Source organism: Aulonocara stuartgranti, assembly GCF_965226115.1.
Source record: "Aulonocara stuartgranti genome assembly, chromosome: 7".
Lineage (NCBI taxonomy): Eukaryota > Metazoa > Chordata > Actinopteri > Cichliformes > Cichlidae > Aulonocara > Aulonocara stuartgranti.
The window spans coordinates 25,436,878-25,460,691 of record NC_138945.1 but is presented as its reverse complement, the minus strand read 5'-3'; the positions used below and the strand labels follow the sequence as shown (position 1 = coordinate 25,460,691).

The window sequence follows — 23,814 nt, the reverse complement described above, 5'->3', positions numbered from 1 at the left end:
GATGTGTGTAATGTTCAGTATCACCACGTAACCCGATAAATGTGTGCACTTGTTAAGCCTAAACAGATTTTGGCTTGTCACAGTGGAGAGAAGACAGCTACTAGTATCATAGCATATATATATTAAAAGAAAGTCATCTTATGAATCGCTTGTTATGACTCAGCGAGATCCCCAAATCCACACCTGAAATATGTGCCTTCAAAACTACCTGTATATTACATGCAATTTTATTAGGGACACTCGAATAAAAAACAAAAATGAATTAAAAATATCAATTATCTTTTATCTACTGTCACTTCAGAGGACAAAACTATACTCATTTGCTCAGGACTGCAAGACTGAAAAAGTGGAAAAGATCAAAATAAGGTTTCTTTTCTGAGTGGCTCCATGAGCTTTGAAGCGGAGGAAGTGAGCTGCCTGAAGTGATTCTTAATCCTTGTAAAAAAAAAAGAAAAAAGAAAGAAAGAAAGAAAAAAAAAGAAAATGCCCAATTTTTCCATGTATGGAAGTCAGTGGGAATGGGGAAGTAAAAGAGGCAGATGGACTTTACTGCTGTGCTTCAGTGGGAAAACACCTACAGCTGAAATGTGGACATATACATACATGCATATATAAGTTACTGAAAGGATTTATAATAAACTACAAAACCAGAACATATAATCACAACCACTTTATTAGGGTACAGCTTGCTAGTACTGGGTTGGACCCCCATTAATTTTTTCTGGCATAGATTCACAAGCTGCTGGAAACACTCCTCATGATTTTGGTCCATACTGACACGATAGCATCACACGGCTTGTTGACTGCACATCCACCCTATTGGAAGAAGCCATCAGAAGATGGATATACTGTGATCATAAAGGGATGGAGTCAGCAGCATTACTCAAAAAGGCTGTGGTGTTTTTTAAATATGCCTGATTTTTACTACGGTGCCCAACGTGGTCCAAGAAAATATTACCAACACCATCACATCACCACCACCAGCTTGAAGTAATGATACAGGCAGGATGCACGGATGCATTGATGCACGCGTTCATGTTATTTACATAAACCTCTAACCCTACCGTATGAATGTTGCAGAAGAAATGAAGACTCGTCAGGGTGGCAACATTTTGCTGTCCAATTTTGGTGAATTTTTGTGGTTAGTGTGAACTGTATAGCCTCAGTTTCCTGTTCTTAGTTGACAGGAGTGGCACGCAGTGTGTTCAGAGGTGCTCTTCTGCATACCTTGATTCTAAAGTGATTATTTGAGTTATAGTGGCGGGGAACTGCTAGATATTTAGTCTTTTTTGGACTGTTCTCTGTAAACCCTAGAGATGGTTGTGTGGGAAAATCCCAGCAGATCAGCACTTTCTGAAATACTCAGACCAGCCTGTCTGGAACCAACAACCATGCCACGTTCAAAGTCACTTACATCACTCTGCTCTGCTCACTTTGAACATCAGCAGATCATCTTAATCATGTCTACGTGCCTAAATGCGTTGGGCTGCTGCCACGTGATTGGCTGACTTTTGTTTATTCAGTGTGCCTAATAAAATGGCAAGTTCGTGTATATCGTTGCGATAGGTTAAACCATATTACAACACATTTTCAGCGATATGCTTTTCGGGTGAGATGTGGCTCTCTATAACAAAAGACAGGGGAAAATGCATTATGTAACAATCCAGAGCAGCCGGTCAGCTGATTTTCATTAAACTCAGATCTCCTAAAATAAATCCTAATGTAACTTTTCCATGTGTTTTTGTTCAGTTTTTTTCACCAGTAGGAAATGCTTTCGCAGACACGCGCAGGCGGACTTGCAGTCCTGTGAGCGGTGAGCTCATGGAGGCGTGTCAAAGAAAACTTCCAGAAGCAGAGGCAGCAGTGGGATTAAAGGCAGCAAACTGCCGAAGTGAAAGCAAAATATAACCATTATGACCTGGAGATGTGGAAGAAGGTGTTTATGTATCCTAATGCTGGCAAAGAATTCACATGAAAGCAAGAAAAAGATTCATTCAGTTTGCAGCTATACAGGGGAGAGTGTTTGTCTTCTTTTATTAACCTACGCCATCAATGCGAGAAGGAGCAGCAGTGTTTGTGCAGCTCTTTCTCCCCCATACCTTTAAAAACAGTCAAAATAAATGGAGTACTATGCTTTTGCTGAGGTTTGCTAGTGCTACTGTTTACCTTGGCTGCACAAACAATGGCAGTGAGTGTCTTCAGGCAGCTTAATCACCCCCAGTCATGCAGATTTATGAGCCACGGTGCAGCTTACACACAGCCTTGAGCTAATTTATAATAAATCTCTCGTGCTTATCTATTTCCCTTCAGCTATATAAATCTTTAGAGGTTAATCTTCAAAATCTGGACGATCCAAACAGAGTCAGACAAAAAACTTAATAGTTTCAGCTTATGTCTCTTACAACACATTCAGAACAGAAATGTGACCATTGTTTGTCAAAGCAGTGAATAAAAAGATCTCCATTGTGTTCATAATTCATTTATTTTCACTGGTGATATTTCCTAAAGTCCAGTATTAATAATCAGATAGTATAGATTCAAAAAAATACTACGCATGAACAAAATACTTTTCCAGCAAAGGCAGTATGGTTTATAAAAAAGTCCACATCTTTGCCAAAGTGTGAAGCAAAACTGGAAACAAATTCTTGTAAACCATAAAAAAAAAACTCACTGAAGTAGCAGTTTATTGGAAATGAACTTGGTTTTTCTAAGAGTTTCTACAAACACATAAAACGCCAATGATTTAAACTAACAGATATGATATATAACTTCTTTAAAGATCATTATAAGGAGCTTGTAAAATTGGCTGTGCTATAATGACAGCAGTTAGTGGGAACTAACTGGGAACAACAGGGGTAGCTTGTGAGTAATCAATTCATTCTTTGGGAACTTTATTCTGAATAACGTACAGCTGCAGGTTTAGTAAATCTACAATGCTTTAACTCGGTTCATTTGAAAGCAGCAAATATGAAGAAACATTTAGTTTTGTAGAATTTCTTTGGTTTATAGCAAAAGATTTGGTGTCAGTGGGAACACTAAGTCAGTTTGTCGACCAGCTTTGAGTCATTTTGGAAAACAAAGGCACAATCTGTATTCTAAATGTGAACTAAGGAGGAAACCGCAACAACATTATAAACACAACTACTCACAATTACAGCACCTACTGTATTAGATCGAAGTTGTTTGTGTTTTCTATAATGCTAGAATGCTCATGATTTTCTTTCCTTTCAAAATGTGACACATGGAGGGATTTCCTTAAAAAACTTAAATTAACTTTTGTCAGTGACAGATCCATGAACGATGACCATTTTAGCCAAAGCTCAAACTATTTGTAAAGTGCTGATGTGATGCACTGCGGTTCTCAGACTGAAGACGGATCTCATGGCTGAGGTAGAACATCAAGTTTTAACATGAACTGGTTTAAGGATTACTTCAATTATTTTAAATAGCCAACAATAATCTCAAAAGTAAAATTACACCAGAGATTTAAGTAATACTGCCACTGAACTATATGTTGGCTTCTTCATTACTTGCAAAAAAAAAAGAAAAAAGCTCCTAATTGTTTTTTTTGTTTTTTTTAAAGATGATTATATAATCAGGGTTTCTCCTGAGAACATCTTGGTTGAAATGGTGCAGCGGTAAACGGGTCATCAAGAGCTCTACCCCCTATGGTCCAGGAATGTAACGGCCCCACAGCTACTGAGCCTACGGCGGCTTGCTGACCGATCCTGGAGACGACCCGGTGCACGGCCACCGGCTGCTGAAGCAAAGGCGTCTCTGGAGCCGCTCGTCTACTCTGAAAAACGTGAGAAAATGGCGTTCTAGCTGAATGACGCGGTTTGCTGGCTTGGATTTGCTGTGCACCAGACTTAAATACACAAGTGTTGATAGGAACTTCTTTGGTGGTTTCCTGCCTCTTTCCAAACGGGGCCTGGAGGAAAACATCAGACACCTCAACAGGTTTATGAGACGCCACCTTAGTTTCTTTTGCTGGAGTCTTAAAAGGGGCCAGCTGGAAGACATCAGAGGTAAACTGGCTGTCTGGAGGCTGGAATTGGGATTCTTGGTCTAATAGTGTGAAATGAAGACTGGTGCGAGGAGTTTGTCTGGTATGGTGTTGACTGTACCATTCATCTGTCAGCAACATGTGTTTATCATAGACACATGATGCAGTCCTCTGCTGGACTCTCAGCTTTTGTTTTTCCTCTGCGAGCTGCACAGAAGCTGCTGTCCAGGCGGCTCGCAGCTCATTGCTGTTCGGCTCCCTCTGCAGGTCTGTATGAGGAAGAGACACGAGAAAGGTCACCTAGGGAGAATGATGCACGAGAGCTTTTCAACACAGTGACATTTCTTTTCTTATTATTTTTATATTGAAAAGAAATTGATGCTTAATTTAAAAAGAATCAAGTAAACTGCTCCTTGTGACAAAAATCATAGTATTGTCAAAATGGTGCAACATACACTGAGAAAAAAAAAAAAAAAAAATCAAGGAAACGGTTGATCATTAGTTTAACACAAACTTTAGTTAAACTTCAAGGATATCTTTTCACCTGCTTTGGTGCAAATCACAGTGGCCAGGCATTCATAAAATGAATTCTAATTCAAAGTTTTTTTTATTAAATGAATGTACACTGAGTTATCTGATGCATGTTAAAAGTCAAAAACTTGTTAGGAAAATGTGCTGGGGCACAAAAATGTTCAGCTATGCCAGCGTGATCTGTCAGACCTGTATCACGAATAACTGGAATTATGTAATACAGTGTATGAAGGAGTAACTGTTGCTGTTTAATTGCTCCTTTAAAATTCATTATTGATTAAAGATGGATGATTACATTAATAATTATGTAATTGAAAACCTCCATGATGATGTTAGACTAAAAAAAAAAAAAAAAAAAAGTTTCCTTTAAAAGCATGCATATAAAAATATTAACTGAAAAAACAAATAATGGAGCTATTAAACTGCCTCAATACCAACACAGAAAACGTGGCGTAAGAAAAAAAAAATTCAAAAAAATAGACAAATTAAATTAAATTAGAATTAAATCGAGCATGAAGCTGCTGTTTCGGCTTACCTGAGTAGAGGTAAGGTGTTTCCCAGGGAGATTCTTATTAATGCTTTAAACCTATCCTCCTACATAATAACATCACATTTAATAGATTATTTACATACAAAATCCTATTCGAAGCCTTTACTTCAGGTAGATATCATTATAGCAAACAAAAAAAAGTTGAGCAAAAATAGAAATATCAGGATAAATAAACAATGTAGTCTTTATAAACCACTTACACAATTAGCATAGAATCAATACTCGACAAGCTGACATTCACATTTGTACTTTATTTGCCATCCCTTTATAATTCTTTAGTTATCTCACAAAAATAGAAGGAGCACACAATATCACAGCTCTGACGCGGGATTGGGCCCTAATGACAGGAGGCGTCTCAAAACACTCAGTAATATCAGGTAATGGGCAGTGGCCACTTTTGGCAAAAACAAGAGAGGAGAAAACAAACAAATGACCAAAAAAAGAAGAACAAAATAAAAGAGGGGCTTCTGTTTCACATCAAGGAATCGTCTCGATTGGCTTTTTTTTTGTGTCTTCCCACTGATTTCAACGGCACACTGGCAGCTACAGGGAGAAAGCTCGGGAGTTGCATAGGTTCAAACAGTGACTGCAAAAGACTGAGCTGTTCAGTGGAAGGATCGTAAAGAGGATGCTCAAAAACACAAGCTGACCTGCAGTCATTACGCCTGCTTTTAAAACAGCTTCCTCCACCTCTTTTTTCCTGCAGATTTATGAGGACCAAAAATTTGATGTACTCAAAACACTTCCAATTTTGGGGGCAGAGACAGATAAACTGAAATAACACAGGAGCCGATATAGTGTACGTAATTAAACCTGCTAGCATGAAACTTCTGGTCTTCTTATTAGATCTTGCACAAACATATCAGGACATTTAGAGTGTCCTTTACAAAATAACTTTTTAACGAGTAAAAGGTACACGGAAGCAAGTATCTTCATCGGATCCTACGGACACATCAATATTGCTGACTACAGAGCTGATCCTTTCTAACTCATGACAGCGATGCTGTCTGATAATTGAACCACAGCTACAGCAGGAGTGCAGTATGTTCACTGAAAGACTGGCAGACTGGCAGAGTAGACCTCTCCACACTTCACAGAGCCCCTCACACGTTTCACATCTGTAATTCAATAACTGCAATACGGAGAGCAGACCTCGAGAGGACAACGAGACAGGGAGCAGTAAGCCAATACTGTACATTTCCAGCTCTCGGAGAGAGCAATGTAGCTCTGACTACCTGAGAGAATTTAGAATGGGAGGAGGGTCGGGGCCTGTGCTTTCAGAGGAGACGTGACCGTCGTCATATTTGCAGCAAACATCAACACAAACAGGCTACTGGAAAAAACACAGCCAACAATTTGGACTCCACGCACACACACACGTCATAACACTGTATACCAACACACATGAACGTAACATTCAACAACACTGCCATGCTTTTTGATATGAATCCTGTGACCACTAAAACCGGCTAAGCAACAAAAACAAAAAGAAAAAAAGAAAAGAAAAAGAAACGACTTTAAAAGCACAATTTCAAATGAAGCGCATCAACTCCCGCTCTGAAGAAGACTGTTCTGAATAAAAATATAATCCTTCATCAGTTCATGTAAACAAACAGAACACAGGCTCACTTTCATTTCACGAAGATAGAATAAGACATAGGATTCAGTCTGGCCTTTCAGACTGAACAGACTAGGGTTATCATCTATACATTTTCAATGTACTGACAATTATTGAGTAGATAGAACCAAGAAAGAAAGAAAAAAACTTCCTTAACACATAATTCCACAAAGAGGAATGAGATATTTATATATATTCTTCAATATTATTGAATGATTATGGTGTTAAGAATCATAGATATATTTTGTATTATAGACTAATATTTATTTCTTACATTCATTCTCTAACACGCTATAATATTAACATGTATTAACAGGGAGAGAGAGATTTCACAAGTAAAGCAATATGTTTTCCACAAGTAAAGCTTTATGACAATGACTTCATATAATATACGGTCTGGATAGGAGCCTGCAGGGATTTGCAGATATCTATTTACACAAATTAGGAGTAAACAAACATAAGGAATGCAGAAGGAATTGCACAATGTGGAATGAATATGCTAATGTGAAAATAATTTGTGAAATGATGCGTTAGTGCCAAGAAATGATATGAATAGTCATGTATGCTCTGCCTATATATAACTGCTACTTTATATCCTATTACTGCTGATTTTTCAAATTATTGTCATGCATTACTATCGATATGGCACGCTGCTATTAACACAGATAAATGACCCCGTTTCATCATTTTTAATTCCAACCCTATCTATTGCCTGCCTTGAGGACGAAAGTAAAAAAAAAAAAAGAAATACGAAGAAGCTCAAAATAAGAGCATAAAAGAAAGCGTGCTGGCTCTCACTGCGTGGTTGGACATACTGTATTTTGCTAGTAGTTCAGTTTTGTGGTGACGTTGTCATTTTGCTTTCAGAAATCCAGCAGTTTGCTTCTTTTATTATTATTATTATTATTATTATTATTATTATTTTATGGCACTTCACTGAGGTTATGGCTGTCTGGTTTCCAGATTGTAACACCGTTTAATGTTTCTCAGCCTAATCTATAGCAGCTTTAAATTTTTAAGCTATTCCTTCCTACAGCTCTGACAGAGGTAACGTTTCTGCAACTGTGCAAATCAGGCTACATGACTAAGTTTCAAAGAAGTTTGGCTTTTACAGGAATAAACCTCATTTGAATAAATGGTCACTCAATTTTTTTTCTGCATGTTTTTTTTCATTAAAATGTGCAAATAAATCTGGGGAGGAGAATTTAAAAAGGCAAACGACGACAAATTCACTTGCGCACGATTATAACTACAACCACTTAGAACTATGCTTATTATACATTACAACAATGATCTTCTATAGTTTGCTATAAGGAATAATGCAGTGTTTTTCAGACAAACTGGACAGCTGTATTATATCCTGATTGACAGAAATGGTGTAATGGTTCATCTTTAGAAAGTATGATGATGATACGTTTGCGTATTGGCCACTCTTCCAGAATGCACAATACATGATGCAAGGAGATAAAACATGACGGTGAAGGTGAGAGATGAGAAGTCAAGATAGGCCAGATGATTGGATCGATATGGTGGAAAGGACAGGAATGGAAAAAAGCACTGAAAGGTGATTTCTACTGCAGCAACTACAATGCTGATGACAGCCAAGGGGTGCAGGAAGCTAGCTATGACAACAGTGTTGATCGCTGTTATGCTATGCCAGTCTATAATCCAGTGTTACAGCTTCTATGGGGGGGGAGAGTGCCTACAAGTCGATGAGCTGGTCCACCAGCAGCAGGGAGCGGGCCAAGCTGGGAAGGCTGGATTCAGAGCCGCCACTGTTACTGCGCGAGTGGCCTCCTGAAACTGGCCGAGAGACAAAAAAGGAGGGGAGGGAGGCAAAGGGGTCGAGACGGATACAAGCAAACAGAGGTGAGGAGGGGCGCAGGAGCGGGAGTCACATAAAGCAATCAAAGCAAGGGGGAGAGAGGTCAAGAAAGAGAAAAGAGAAAGAGAGGGCTGAATTTACCCATTTCCTTCTACAGGTTTTCAAACATTACTTTGACTGAGCATGTAGAATAATACAGCTAGCTGGTCTGCGTCTCAGTAAATATCACTGCGATTCATTTTTTTCTGGAACCATCTTTCCCATCCAGTGCTTCCTAGAGGAGAGTATAAAGACATACCTTGGGAATTCTTTCGGCCTGTGACGGGAATAGGGTCAAACTCATCCTCTGTACCAGCCTCTGCGCTGGGTTGCTGGGACTCAAAGTCTGAGATCAGGAGAGACGAGTCTGCACAAAATAAAAGCCAAATAATCCCAAAAAAGAAAACCTTTGAAGTGAAACTAGAGGTAGCTCTAAGGAAAACAATTTTATAAGGGCTTTATAGTGTAGCTGCTGCTTATTGTTCCTCATTACAATAAAAATGTTCTAAAAAAGACAAAAAAACCCAGCCATTACTCCAAAAACGTATCTGCTGCACAAAGCCTGTTTGATAAGATGCTATGAGGAGAGGCCTGTAGTTATTGTTTTCATGCAGCTGGTGCACAGTCAGGCTGTGATTTGAAGCTGGCACTGTCAACGACAGTCAAAGACTTTTGTTCACCAGCCGAGAAGCGAAAAACTAAACCACAGCTGTACAGCTCTCACTTTGTGACATAGAGAACACTTCCACAGATTAATTACTTTGCCTTCATTTTTAACTTTTAAAGATTAAGTGAAACACAAGACACACAAACAGGAAAAAAACTAAACAAAACAAAAAACACATGAGGCCAGTCGAGAACATTTTGAATGAAAATGGTTTTGTTAAGCCGTGCTTCTGATGCCACTCAGTGGTGAAAATGTCTTTTTTCTGAATGGTGAATCAGAAAACCAACTCCACTTGGTGAGGATTTCTTTGATCATTTGGTTTCAATGCCTCCCCTTTTTCCACACAGAGGCACAGCAGAAGGCTACATGGAGCCAGACAACAGCCTGCTGCAACATCCACATTAGCTTTTCTGCTAAAGTGTCATTCTTAATTAGCCAACAAAAATAAGACCAAACATGCACCTTTGTGGTAATTCCAAAGCTTGCAGGATAATTAACTGAAGAGGCTGCAGCACTGAACTACAACTGCACATCTCACTTTCACTGGTTAGGTGCTGATATTGTCTTCAGTCTTCAAAACTGTAGCTGACAACAGATGTCGGTTTCTGCTCCCCAGCTAGTGTTCGACAGCAGAGCTCAGTCTGCTGCATGACTGAGATGGTAAAGAACATCGTTGGTGCTATGTCTCTAAGGAAAACACCGCTACCCACAATACAGGAAAGTTTCTGTCAAAGATCACGGTAGGCAGGTCATAGGTAATGCTGCTTTCAGTTCAGCCCTGGCAGAGTTCCTTACCTGCTTTAGGCTGTATGGAGTCTCCAGACAACAGGCTGAAATCATCCAAAGCAGAGGCAGCAGAAGTGGGAGCAGAAGACACAGAGGAAGTTGCACTGCTTGCTGCCAGGGGGGCAGATGGACCAGAGATCAGAGAGCAGCCCAGGAGAGAGTCGTCTGCCGTGAGAGGATCTGAGACAAGTCAGGACAGGTGGACAAAGGAAGAGGTCTTCTTATGGTTGAATTTTCACTGACAACAAGTAAACAGATGAATGCACAGCCTGTCAGTGAGGTTTCTTCTACTACTTTCAAACATTAAAAGAGCCAAGTGTGAAGTTATACACAAAGGTAAATATAAATAAACTTCTCTCTTCTTATTTATAGGGTTTTTTAAATAATGGAAAGGAAAACTATAAATAGCGTTACACTATAATATCTGAAACGCCTTAATTGCTTTTTTTTTTTTTTTTTTTAAACCTTTCCATGTATTTGATGCATTTTTAAACACAGAAACTTGAACACACACACACACACACACACACACACACACACACACACACACACACACACACACACACCTTTTGCAGACTCTTCCACATTCCCACCAAAAGGATCGGATAATGACAGGAGGTCAGGAAGCATGAGTGAAGATGTGTCTGGAGATTTGAGTCCTTCAATCAGTTTCTCTAAAACCCAGTGGAAAGATAAGAGGGAGACAAATGAGACATATTTAAGCACAACTGTGTCAAAAATGTAAAGATGTTAAGTCACAGGCATTCACACAAAGCTCAAAACATTGCCCGGAGTTCAATGTTGTCTAAACTGAAGAATTTACTGATAAAAGAAGCTTGCATACCTTCACCAAGTAGCCTGCTCGAACTTAAAACTTTCAAGGATTCCATTCAGTTCCAGTTTGTAATTTCTGTCTGGGGGTATAGCTCTGTTCTGCAACCTTCTTACCCTGTCCTTACATTCAAAAGCAGTAGGTTGGGCTAACAACAGTCGGAGTCCAGTACAGGGCTAAGCAGGCAGGCTAGAAATCGCTGCCCTAAGTAAATAACTGTAATTTGGCATCTTAATCAAAAAATAATAATGGACTATTTTTTTCTCTTTTTGTGTAAAACAATAAATTTGTAAATTCATACTAACATCAATAAATACATTTAGGCATATATTAGTGAGCTTGTATATATACTGGTGTAACTATTACAGAAACATAAAAGATGATTTGGTAATTACCAATACTGCTAATTTAGGGCAGCTGGGGCATAAACCTTTCCTGTGGTGGTGGTCTAATAATTTTGTTAAACAATATATTTGGATAATATAATGCTAAAGTGTTTTGTTGTGCAAAAATTAAAAACCATTTCCTGTTACTGGGTTCAGGAGAAGGGCATAGATGGACACACAACCTGAGAACATCATGCCTAGCAAGAACTATTGCTGGAACGTATGCTACCAGGTAAGCCTGATGCTGATCTGATTTTCTTTAATATTGCAAAAGGCATCGGCATGTGTGGCGAAGAATGGGCTCGCTACTTAAAACAAATCAGGAAATTTAGAAATAACAGTTCACACATATGCAAGCAGTATACTAATCCACAAAGACAGGCATTTACCTGGTGCATCTGACAGCTCAAGGGTATGGAAAGGATCAGGGACAGCCAGCAGCGAGGCTCCTGATTCCACATCAAGAATGGATGTTGGTCTTTCAACTAGAAAGCAGAGGAGGTGTAGAGAGGTGTCATAAAGGACAGATTTATAATCCATGACATAAGGTTGGAAAATTACACTAAAAATACAAAAGGAAAACAGCCTGATTATGCTCCAGTGCAAATTTGATTCAAAAGCAGATCCAACAACCATGCTTTAAAACTGAGGCTAATGAACTTACCTAACCTCACTAAGTGCAATACCTGTTTATTCGTTTCACAATTAAAAAACAATTGACTTGTCTCATGAAGTAAAAGTGTCCTTTAGATGATCAGCGGTGCTTTAGAAAACTATTTCATAATAAAATAAATATTTGTTTCAGGTCAGGTCTGAACATCTCATCGATGAATGAGTCGTCTTTACATCGTTTTGATTCTGTTATTTTGTTGTTTATCCCATAATGAAGGACATGTGGAAATCATGACAGTTGTTGGTGATATTAATTCACAGCTATTTCTCTTTCATAAATACCACCTGACTAATCAGTTATCTAATCTGTGATGTTTATTTTCAAACATAGTTTGCAACAGACTTTCAGACAAAATACAACAACACTTATACATTTTCCACATCATCAGCTGAACGCTTTCCCGTAGCGAAGTGACAGTTACACAGTTCATGTAACTGTAACGGCCAAGGTATTTATATACAACATATTCTATCAGCTGGAAATCTATATAAAAGAAAAAAAAGAATATCACCAGGGACGATTTAGTGAAGACGTTGAAATAAAATGAGCACAGCTGATTTTAAAACCAAAACTCTGCACTGGAGCTGGTCAGGTTTGCAGGATAGTTAACTACAGTGATTGAGCCAAGTTAAAAGAGAGCCAGCATAGCTTAGTTACCAGTTTAACACACACTACAGTGCAGCCCTGTTGTTTTCCAAAGCTCATTAAAGCTATCAGATTATAGGATTAGGCGCATTAAGAGGTTTACTTTTAAAGTTTCTCCTCCAGATTTTATAGTGCTGAGCTTCATGTGGAACAAAAGGAGGGAAAAAAACATAGTATAGATAACAGTAAATATCATCTACAGCGGTCTTAATAAACTCATGCTAGTGTTAGATGATATGATAACAATCATAAGATTAATTATCAAGATTCATTTATTCACACTAGCTCTTCTCCTCAGTGTCTCTTTTGTCCTGTCTCCCTCCCCTCACCCCTTACTGAGTGGCAGTAGATGGCTGCCTCTCCCTGAGGCTGGCTCTGCTGGAGGTTTCTTCCTGTTAAAAGGAAGTTTTTCCTTCCCACTGTCTCTAAGTTAAGGCTTATATGGGGTTTTCTGATTGTTGGGGTTTTCTCTGTATTATTGTAGAGTCTCTTGTTCCTAAACTTCCTGATACTGTTATATTTATTAAGGATAGCATTAAAGTACAATGAGATCATTTTAGTTTGACAAGATCACCTTCATATTTTGTATCTACTTGTTTCATTAGTTTATTACATGCTTATATTTTTTGCATTTTTATAATCACAGTTTCGATTATAATAGTAAATGTAATCAATCAAGGATCACTTAGACCAGCTTTCCCCAACCCCCGGGGTCACGGACCAGTACCGGCTGCGAGAGTTGAGGCTCGGGTATGAAATTCATGGTTTTCAGGCGTTAATTTTTTTTTTATTGTTTTTATCGTTAACTTGGTTTCCCTGGGTCTTTTCCCGTGTGTTATGAATAAATCTTTTTTTTTGGTACCGGCATTGGTTTTATTTTGTTGTATCTATCCGCGACACCTTAAAGACCAGTCCATGAAAATATTGTCGGACATAAACCAGTCAGTGGCGCAAAAAAGGTTGGGGACCGTTGACTTAGACCACACAGAAGAAAAACTATGTGAATTATCCTATCCTATGTGTAAAAACTCACATACCAGTTTCCTGTGGGGTGGTATCAACAGCTGAGGCCTGAAGGCCTGGTATCAACTCTTCTGAAGCAGTTGTTTCAGTATCTGGGGTTAGGTCTGATAAAAGGAGAGTCTCTGTCATTCACTGTTTATCCTATTTTAAAAATACTGCACATGAACATTAGCATGCAGATGTTACCATTAGCCTTTTTGGCATCACTTGTAAACTCCTCAGCAGTGAGATTGGAGAAGTTGTCATCATCAAAGGGGTTCCACGCTGGCTGTGTAGGGGTGTTTGTGGTGGCACCAGAAGCAGGAACATTTTTACTTTGGTCCTGTACTGCATCACTAAGATTTGGCTGAGACGGAAGTGATCTGAAAGTAAACATCAACAACAGCAGCAAAACCTCATAAATAAACCAAATAGGAGAAGCTGTAGTTGAATATTATTGAAGAAAATGTGACACTTACTGATTGAGAGCTGCTTCTTCATTAGCTCCCTGTGGCTGCTGTGAGGAGTCGCTCTCTGGAACTGCAGAAACAGCAGGAGCTGTGGCGTCACTCGGTGTGCGTTGGTGGTTTAGTTCTTCAGTTGTCTTTGGAGTAGCAGGTGGGGTCTGATCAAAAGAGGCAAAGGAAGCCAAAATATCAAAAATCAACAACTATTTAATTTAGAAAGACAGCTAATTGTGTTCACAAGAGGAAGAATATAAAAAAACAACACATTTGTTCACATTTTGAACTGACTCTGGTTGATGAGACAGAGAAACACTTTAGATCAGGACATGCCACACGTAGATTAAGGGGAAAAGGATGACGTTGACAGCTCTGCAGTGCTGGTATTTAGGCATTGTTTGAAGCTAGATGTTTGCCAGCAAGCCACTTACTGTCTCAGCTGGTTTTTGGCTGCTCTCAGTAGCGCCAGGCTGAGCCTGGGTAGCTGACGGTTGAGTTATCTGCTGCTGAGATACTGCAGGCTTGCTGGGGGAAGGCTGCGCCTCTGGCTGTTGAGCCAGGCTGGCCTGCTTACGACGAGCTGGGCGCTGAGGCGGGGCTGGGCTGGATGGGGTCTGTGCTCCTTGTTGGGAGGCTGAGCTCACAACAGAGGTGGGTGTAGTCTGTTGCTGTACTGTTGGCTGTGCTTGTGGTTGGATGTCAGCTTTGGTCACCGGTGATGCCACTGCTGCTGGTGCTGCTGTCTCTGCAGCTGGAGCTGGCTGCACAGCCTAACATGCAAAGATTTTAACATTTGAAAGGAACTGTCACTCAAAAACAGTAGATCTGCAAATAAAAGCAACTTATAATCTGTTTTGTTAAAGAAGACACAATGGTCAGTGAACCTGCTTCTGTAGAGCTGCAGTCTGATTTGAATTATTTTGTGACTGAATGAGAGGCAGAGCTGAAGCCTGAGCCTTCTGTGACTGAAGAGCTGCAGCTGGCTGAGAGAGATCTAAACTGACTCCTGCAGACAAAAACACAAAAGAGCGCATTACTCTACAGTCAGTGGAGACAATTTGATCTGAATACTTGCACAGATGCTCAAAAGACCTAATGTGAAGCAACACAAACAAGTTTATTTGAATTTAAAAACAACAACAACAAAAAAACGATATAACGCTCATCAAAATGCATTAAAGTGAATTAAACAGTCTATTAAACGCAAACACATCAAAGTGATTCATCACACAAAAAAGAACCTACAGTACCTGAAGCATTGTTATAAGTGAAAGCAGAGAAATTCATTTCATAATCACTTTGGGGTTTTGGTTAGATAACTTTAATTTGCATGAGTCTTCACCTGTTTATTTGAGCTGTTCTTGTTGAGAATTGAGGTATTCAACGTGCACACAAAGGATTAGAGACATCCCTGTATTTATTCTCATCCTTATTCAAAAGACTGGTTTTCTTTTCCTGTGACAGACAGGAAAATAAGGACAGAGTGCTGTACGTACCCACAGGCTGTGCTGCACCAACAGGGAGATTAGCCCGCTTGCGAGGGGTCAGAGCAGCAGGCTGGATGGGTAAGATGCCAGCAGCAGGCTGGGTGTGGACTGCTTTGGGCCTCTGGCGAGGGGTGATGGAGGTTTCAGTGGTGGGAATTGGATCTGTCAGTCTGGCAACAAAGGGAGGATGTTGGCCTTCTTGTTAATCATGGCAAACAGTGTTAACATAATTTTTTAATGAGTATCAGAATACAGATGATACCTAATTACTTCTACGTTACTACAGCTTTAATGGTAACACAGTGAAAGCAGGTCATGCTTGCCTGGGCTTAGCCTGGCTCTTCTTTGCTGCCGCAGCCTCGCTAGCTTTGACTGGCTCAGGAAGTTTGGAAGGAATCGGAGAATTCTTGTTTATGAAAAAAAAGGAAAGGCTTTACAATGAAGTCTGCACAGATTTTACAAAGAGATCTGCAATGAGAAAATCAATGTTTCACACACAAAAAAGTTTTTTTTAACTAAAATATCATCAGGACTAACAAGTATTTTACACTCTATGAAAATAAAGAATCCAAGCTTATCTTCCTCCCACAGCGTGACAACTGGCCTGTATCCATATGTAGGTCAGGCAGAGAACCCATAGCAGAGTCTCGATGAGACAAAGTCAAGCAAATCCAAATATTTTGACTACTTCTGGTGCCAAGAGGCACTGACCTTCACATTTTGAACAGGGCACGTCCGCTGAGCTAGTTTGAAAGCAAAATAGGACACCTGGTAGATATCTGGTCTCTTGTCTGGATCTGGCTCCAGCGTGTACCCTGAAACATACCGTGTACATAAAAATGAAAGTCTCAACAAGGTAGACACCAGTCTGTTAGTAGATATGAAATTTATGCTTCTGAAATGTAAGCGGTACTAACGAATGAGGCAGTGAAGATCATAAGAGTAACGGGAATTATCTGGAATAGTGAAACTGCCATCACAGATGGCCACCTGGCTTTCACCAAAGGGCAAAGTGAAGAAGCACAGCTTGTACAGCAAACAGCCCAGTGCCTGGAGAAGACAACCACATGCATGCCCGAGAAGAGAGGAGGATAATTCATCAAATATGGTGATAAGAAAGTATTTCCCATCCAAACACCAGTTGAGATAGCACTATAAATTTGTGTATTAACATCATAGCTATTTCACAAACCTAGAGATTTTATATTTCTGTTTTTAAGACGTGTTTAATCTTTGGCTATAATGTCAAACTTGCAGTACTGTGCAAAGGTCTTGAGCACCCCTTTATTTCTTTAAAATTTTGCTAGGAAAATGAGAAATATGTGCGATGCTTTATTGAAACTGCAAACATACACAGAAATATAGTATATAAGGAAAAAACACAAGCCTCAAACCAAAGGTGGTCATATTTGGTATGACCAGCTTTACACTTGAACACAGTCTGAAGTCAAGTTCTTTAAGTAATCTTCAGGAACAGTTCTCCAGGCTTCTTGAAGGACATTCAAAGCTCTTCTGTGGATGCTGGCTGCCTTTTTTTTGTTCTCTGTCAGATAGATCTCACATTGCTTCAATTATGTTGAGGTCTGTGATCTGGGGAGGCCAATCCATGACTGATAGTGTTGCATTGTGTTTTTAACCAGATATGCTTTTACTACGTTGGCAGTGAGGTTGGAATCACTGTCATGCTGAGAAACTTAAGCAGTTGAAATTGGACTAAACTCAGATGGTATTGAAAATATGATGGTATTTTTCTGCATTTTACAATTCCATCAATTTTGACAAGATCTCCATCACCACTGGCAGAAATTCAACCCCAAACACATTCTCCACTGTGCTTTACGGATGGCTGTAGACATTCACTGTTGTACCTCTCTCTTGACCTCTTCCATACTTTTTGTAAATAATTTCAACTAAAACTTTTTTCCCTATTTCTTAAGAACACGTCTTTCAGATACTGTTCCTCTTCTCTAGTTAGTTTTTTTAGACCTGCAGGAATCATAAACTACTCTTTTATGCCTGTGAAACTGCGTTATTTTCGGTAGTTTTGCAAACAAACGTGTTTTCTGTGACAGGCTGCTAGTAAAAAAACGATTAAATGATTCACACACAAAGAAAAAAGTCTGGCTCCTTGGAAGCAAAATAGAAATAAATGAGAGGTTGGCTCAAGACTTTTGCACAATATTGTAGTTTAAGCCAAACATTACATTTAAGTTGAGATTTATACCAGGTACCAGTATATGCTGCATGTATTAACTCATCACGACTACCATGCATCATGAATATCACAGCAGTCTGCAATCTTCACTCACCCAGATGTCTGCCTTCGTGGTGATGATCTTATTGTTGTAGAGGTTCACCATTTCTGGAGCACGATATGATAAGGTGGTATACCTGCAATAAGGGACAGCTACAGATTTTTAGTGAGGTATTGAAAAAAGATAACTTGCTTAGCACAATGTGCTTATAAATGCAAACAAATGAGTTTTGCTTTCAGATATCACAAATTAAACCTAAAAACAGAACCTTTCAATTCCACACAACGGTGAAATATTGAGAAAGTTCAAAAACATAATAAAATAAAGAAAAAAACAAAACAATGAAGCTGCTTAGGAATTTAAAAATGCAGTCAGTTTCTGTGCCACATTACCTAGAAAATGTGCAAATGAATGAAAGTTGAGGATGAAAAGAGGCACAAACTTTTTGATCTCTTCCTCCACAGCAGCCACTCCTTCAGTCTGAGGGCTCTGGAACTTGTCAGTGGCGCTACCAAAGTCGCACAGCACATAATGACCCTTATCGTGCAGGAGGATGTTCTCCACCTGCAGACATACAAGACGTAACTCACACAGTGACGTGCAGGGCTGCTTGCTTTGAGGACAATACAGGGTTTTTATCGTGAAAGGAATAATTTTGGCAGTAAGCGATGAGCCACACTGCCAAGTCAAATAACGGCCTTTGTTTCTTGCAAGATCTGAGATTGAAATAATAATAAAGGTGCACTGCATCTATAATCTACACCTTCACATTATGACTTTCAGATTGTAGCCACATTCAAAACTTGCACGTTCCTCTCGATATGCTCTAAAGACTCTGTCACACATTATTTTTGAGGTTTTATCACTAAAAAACAACAACAACAACAACAACAACAACAACAAAAAATAAATCAAAAGCAAATCTGTAATACACTGAAGTCCATATAATTCTATATAATTACTGAGTGACAGTAACCAGAGACTAATGAGACAGCTGCTGACTGAGTGGAAGTTATTTGAAGTATTTTTAAAACTACCTTTTTCTTCTCTTTATCAATCAACTCACAGCATAGTGCTTAAAAACGGAGTAAAATATTAATAGCTCTATATATTTGTGCATGTTCTCTTGTGTACCAATGATTGAATCAATCAATATTTGTATTAAAACAAACAGCCACTTTGAAATCTTTTATACTTTGTTCTAGGCCATTTTCTCACATTAATGCCAAATTCTTTTGAGTCAGGGAACATTTTCCACATTTTCCTCTGACATGTCGCACACTCCACAAAATAATCTGCCTGCACTAGTGTGGTTTATATAAGGACGGTGCCAGGATGGGAGTATCTTGACAGTAGGTGTTGGCCAACTGTTCTTTCTTAAAGCAGAGGGTACATAGCAGTGAATTACTGGCTGTTCACATATGACTTCAAAAAGCTGGGACAGAGCCTAAACTGACTTTGCTTCTGTGCACCCAACCCTGAGCTTTAAAGGTTCAAAAACTTAAAGGTTAAAAAAAACTGCATAAAACTTTATGCAAAAGCCAATAGCAGTTATCCTGACTCCAGTTGAGACTGGAAGTTGTTAATTTGTGGAAAAAAAATATCAAACAAACCAGAGAAAAAGATAACTGCTGCAGTTTTAGAGTGAGTGTCAGTGGCAAAATGTGTCACCTTAAGGTCTCTGTGGATGATAGGTGTCTTGCGTTGGTGCAAACGAGAAACAGCGTCACAGGTGTCACAGAAGATCTGCAGCACCTCAGCTTCAGTGAAACCAGTCTGCAGCCTCTGATTCATCAAATTGACCACCTGACCTCCTGCAAAATACCATCCAATTAGGCAGCACATTGAAAAACAGAGGAAATTAACTAAAGAAGTATTTGATTTTACCTTAACTTCTGCATGTTCTATCACAATTTTTTTCAGACTTATCGTGTAATCGTGTTTTGATTCATTTAATAGCACAACTGCACTTTAACAAATCCATCCTGAAATTGAAAGGCCAACAGAAATTTAAATTCTTTCAATAATCAAGGCATGAGGTTTCACTTCGCTTTCAGCACTCACCCTTGCAGTAATCCATTAGTATAAGCACCTCCCATACGTCCCTCGATCCCATAGCTGTGATACTGGAGTCCAGATAACCAACAATATTCTTGTGACCAACTAGATCTTTCTGCAAGAACACAAACACAAAATGTTTCCATTTCTTTCTATAAAAGAAAGTAACCCATTCATTCGATAAGGTCAGCGTTTTGAGATGTAGTATGAGACGTTCATCTGCAGGGGCAGTGTCAATGGAGAGCTGAAATCTAAACTCTATTATGTAATAAAAAAAAATGTCAAGTAGTACAGCCCAGGTGAAGCACCATCTGCTTGTGTATGAGTGTGTTTGTGTGTCTCAATGAGAGTGTGCGAGACACAAAGCGAGAAAGACTGAGATGTGACGAAATCCCTGAATGCTGGGGAAGCCCCATCTTCACAGCGAATACTGGAGTCAGTTAATTGATTAATTGATTGATCGATCATACTTTATTCATCCCGAAGGAAATTGGATTAAGGCTGCCAGCCGTGCCAGCGCCGTCTTACCCTTCCGACCATACATGCATTACACAAACATCACATGGGGAAGACAGGTCAGTTGGCTTCAGAAGCAAAATAAAGCCAACGATGAAAATAATTCTATGAAGTGTTTGTTTAATTATACAATCTGCCATGTTTTAATAATTTGAACACCTGTTGCCATATATTTCTTCCTTGGTTCTTTCTGGAGTGCTGCCTTGAACGGAAAACTATACAGACTCTAACATCAAAGACAAATACAGGATAGCCATCAAAAATGCTGTCAAACTTTCCAAGACCCATAATAGACTATTCATATTTTGTGGTAGGCTACCATGGCATTAATATCTGTTTATATACTAAATATATATATTCCCTAGAAATCTTTACTTTAGAGTAATGTAAACATCTTTATGTATAACATATTTATAGCAGATATATGCAGATCAATGTTATTTCATGTGATCAGAGATGTGTCAAACACCCATCCTTTTTTTAATATACCTTACCAATAATAAATGCTTAGAAAATAACAATTCATTAAGGAATAAACAGCCCATTAATCTGGTTATTTATATCAAACCATGAAAGGCAAACGAAAAACAGCACACTAAGTACTAGGATGGCAAATGTGGTAGAACAATCCAAACAAGCCTGCTGCAGGGTGTGCATTGCTCTTACTTATTCTGGACAGAATGAGGCATCTGTGGATTTCTTCTGAAGGACTTTTTTGTGCTTGCCTTACGTGATTTTACCCAGCATGCCAAACCACGACAGCTTAAAGGGAAAGTCTGTGGAGAAATGTTTAGTCTCAGTCACTCACCATTATTTGAATCTCACGCTTGCAGACCTGGAGATCGTGTTCGTTGTTGACGTACATCCTCTTCAGAGCACAACGAACCCCTTGGTTTGTCTTCACGAGGAACACGATTGCAAAGCCACCTGCATGATGCAGAGAAACGACACATTTAAAATGTGCATTCAAAATAAAATCAAAACATCAATCTTATGAACCTTATCAGGATACCATGATTTTGAACATTTAGCAGACGTGCTCATTTTTAAGCCTCAATTCTTCAGCAACTGTCGAGCTTTCTATCCATGTATATTCTCACATCAAAAAGCACAATCAGCACCAAATGGCACCGCCTTATAGCATAATATCTATTAGTCATGTCATTGCTGCGGGGTTTACGTAGAGGCCTACATTGAGGCCTAACCATCTGGTATAGCTCAGACCACAAATTTGCTGTGCAGAGTTTAGCTGTGGAGTCATCAATTTCAGGCAGACATCACAGCTTACATTGCATCCTTCGCTCATCATGTGTAATGGCAGTATGGTACTATACATCTGCAAGAGCATCAGTCTAGTTTGAGGGTTTAGAGCCACGTCTGGAGCGTCTATGTGACTACAGTAAAAGCTGACATCGCGATGAGCTGTCCTGCACTGTTTTCTTGTATTATATGCAGACTGGGCACTCGCCGTGTAGCTGGCAGCCTAACAGAACTGATTAAAAGCATAGATACTGTGCAGTCTTTGGTTCAGAGAGCTCCTGGTAGAATAAAGGGGTGTCTAAGTTAGACAAGAGACTTTAAGAATAGATTAATGCAAGCATTACAACAGAATATACACAGCTAATGTTCACACAAGCCTATTCACTTGCTACTGGACATTAGAAATGCACACTCAGACTAAATGTATTGGTTTAACATAACTGTTAAAACTACTTTTTAGTGGTCAGGTTTCAGGCTTCTTATACAGCACCCATTATATTATCCTGATGTTCCACGTTTTCCTGCCAATGGCTGTTCTTACAAAAACCTTGAATACAGAATCTCTTTGACAGTAAACCTTTCATTTCAAAGAAATCACACATATGCCTGACATCAGGTACATCTCCACCTGCTTGAATCACTCATCTGATTCACAAGAGCTAAAAGAAAATTGTATGCATGTGTGTTAGTCAGAGTACAGTTTGGATGAAGTAGCTTGCCTATGTTTAGCATTTATGTACCTGAAATACATAGATTCACAGCTCCATTATCCCTGTGGGAATGATACAAGGTTGCATCTCTGTTATGCGACCCATGCACTGGGCATGCAGGACACATATCATATATCAGGAGACAAGAGAACGGGCAAAAACAAACAAACAAATGGCATCATCTGGTCTTTGCAACTCTTTCTTACCTTCAGCAATTATCTCTTCAACAGTGACTTGGTGTCGCCCGACAGTAAAGGCTCGTCCAATGAAATTGCCGCCTGCGTGGCTGGACCCCGAGCTGCTCCCTCCTCCTCCAGAACCAGGCCCGGAGCTGACTAACTCCCGACGGGAATCAAAGAACTTCCTCATGGTGTCAAAATGACAGGGGTATTTGCGGATTCAGATGAGCTGTAGGTCCTTGTATGCACAATTATTGCAGTGATATAGATAATAAAGCAGCTCAGACTGTAACCCTAACGAGTCTATGTGGAGCCTGTAGTGATGCCTTTATGATATATAATATTGTGAGAACTCAGGTTTCTGGTGGCAAATTTCCCATTTGCTTGCCAGATCAAGACAGTTGGTGATAGCTAGAGCCGTTGCGACTAACTGTTATGTAAGTGAATTACACCACCCAGGAGGCTAAAGCATCTCCGGAGAAAGTATTTCTTTAGCTATCAATCCAGCTGTTCACGGTCGGCTGCTGCTGACGGCGATAACATTCGGTCCATCTCCATCTCGTCCAGCCATTTTTAGGCTAGCTCAATGCTAGCTACTTACGCGCTATGACATTTCGTGTACGTTAAGGTTATCCAGGTTATCCTCTGAAGATAATGTCTTCGGGTGCGATGTAACCGACGTGTAACTTGTCTGACAGCGTTGCCAGCAAAAATATTTCCATCCTCAGCCAAGTGGAGCGACCGTTTGTTGCCACATAGCTAGCTGACCGTGTCGCTATTTAATTGCTTCCATTTACAATAAATAAATAAATAAAAACTATGATTTTAGTTGGCTAACGCATTAGCGCGATGAAGCCTCTCATCAACACAAACAAGCGTCGAATCGACAGTAGACTGAAGACTCCGCCTGTCGCAGTTATAGCTGCGAATATGTAATCACAGACTCTGACATCTACCAAAACAGTAGACAGAGGTTTCAGCCCAGCGGTATAATCTCTGCAACCACAGCAATCTTTGGCTTCCACCGTTATCGCAACATCCTAGCTGTTGCTGTTGACGAGCGGACGGAATTATGGGTATTGTAGTTCAGAGCGCAGCTGCAGCCTCCCCCTAGCTTATGTGATCATGTGACGCGATTACGTCACGTCGCTCGCACGCGTGCATCCAAATGATAAAATAAAATTCAATTATATAAAGACATATTCTGCATTTATGTTTTACTTTCGATTTTATAGGTTTAATTAAAAAACAATGGAGACAAAAATAATGTCATTTTATGTTACAATTTACGTTGTGTATGTTCAATTTCATGGAATAAAGTGATT

General features: G+C 39.5%; 1 protein-coding gene across 2 annotated transcripts; it reads right to left on the bottom strand.

Annotated features, from left to right (window-relative positions):
- Positions 1-2,463: 2,463 nt before the first annotated feature.
- LOC309711789 (AP2-associated protein kinase 1-like) lies at positions 2,464-23,579 on the bottom strand. Of its 2 annotated transcripts, none has more exons than XM_082542245.1 (20): positions 22,517-23,579; positions 21,149-21,267; positions 19,831-19,939; positions 19,438-19,580; positions 18,209-18,330; positions 17,821-17,902; positions 16,429-16,561; positions 16,223-16,326; positions 15,835-15,917; positions 15,521-15,681; positions 14,909-15,030; positions 14,456-14,794; positions 14,040-14,185; positions 13,768-13,943; positions 13,596-13,685; positions 11,630-11,725; positions 10,589-10,696; positions 10,032-10,202; positions 8,829-8,936; positions 2,464-4,275 (listed from the first exon to the last, which is right to left on the bottom strand). In XM_082542245.1, the coding sequence occupies exons 1-20, from the start codon at positions 22,677-22,679 to the stop codon at positions 3,596-3,598; spliced, it is 3,255 nt and encodes a 1,084-aa protein (XP_082398371.1). In that variant the 5' UTR covers positions 22,680-23,579; the 3' UTR covers positions 2,464-3,595. The 2 variants fall into 2 exon arrangements, with proteins under 2 accessions (XP_082398371.1, XP_082398372.1); XM_082542246.1 differs by lacking the exon at positions 2,464-4,275 and adding an exon at positions 4,284-8,508.
- Between the last annotated feature and the right edge of the window lie 235 nt (positions 23,580-23,814).

What these genes read in the sequence shown, in the direction of transcription:
- LOC309711789 (XM_082542245.1), bottom strand. Translation starts at nt 22,679, where the DNA reads ATGAGGAAGTTCTTTGATTCCCGTCGGGAGTTAGTCAGCTCCGGGCCT. An exon ending in AAGAGCCAGGCTAAGCCCAG is followed by an intron (nt 15,682 to 15,834) that starts GCAAGCATGACC and finishes CTTTGTTGCCAG; the next exon opens with ACTGACAGATCCAATTCCCA. An exon ending in TACCACCCCACAGGAAACTG is followed by an intron (nt 11,726 to 13,595) that starts GTATGTGAGTTT and finishes TCTGCTTTCTAG; the next exon opens with TTGAAAGACCAACATCCATT.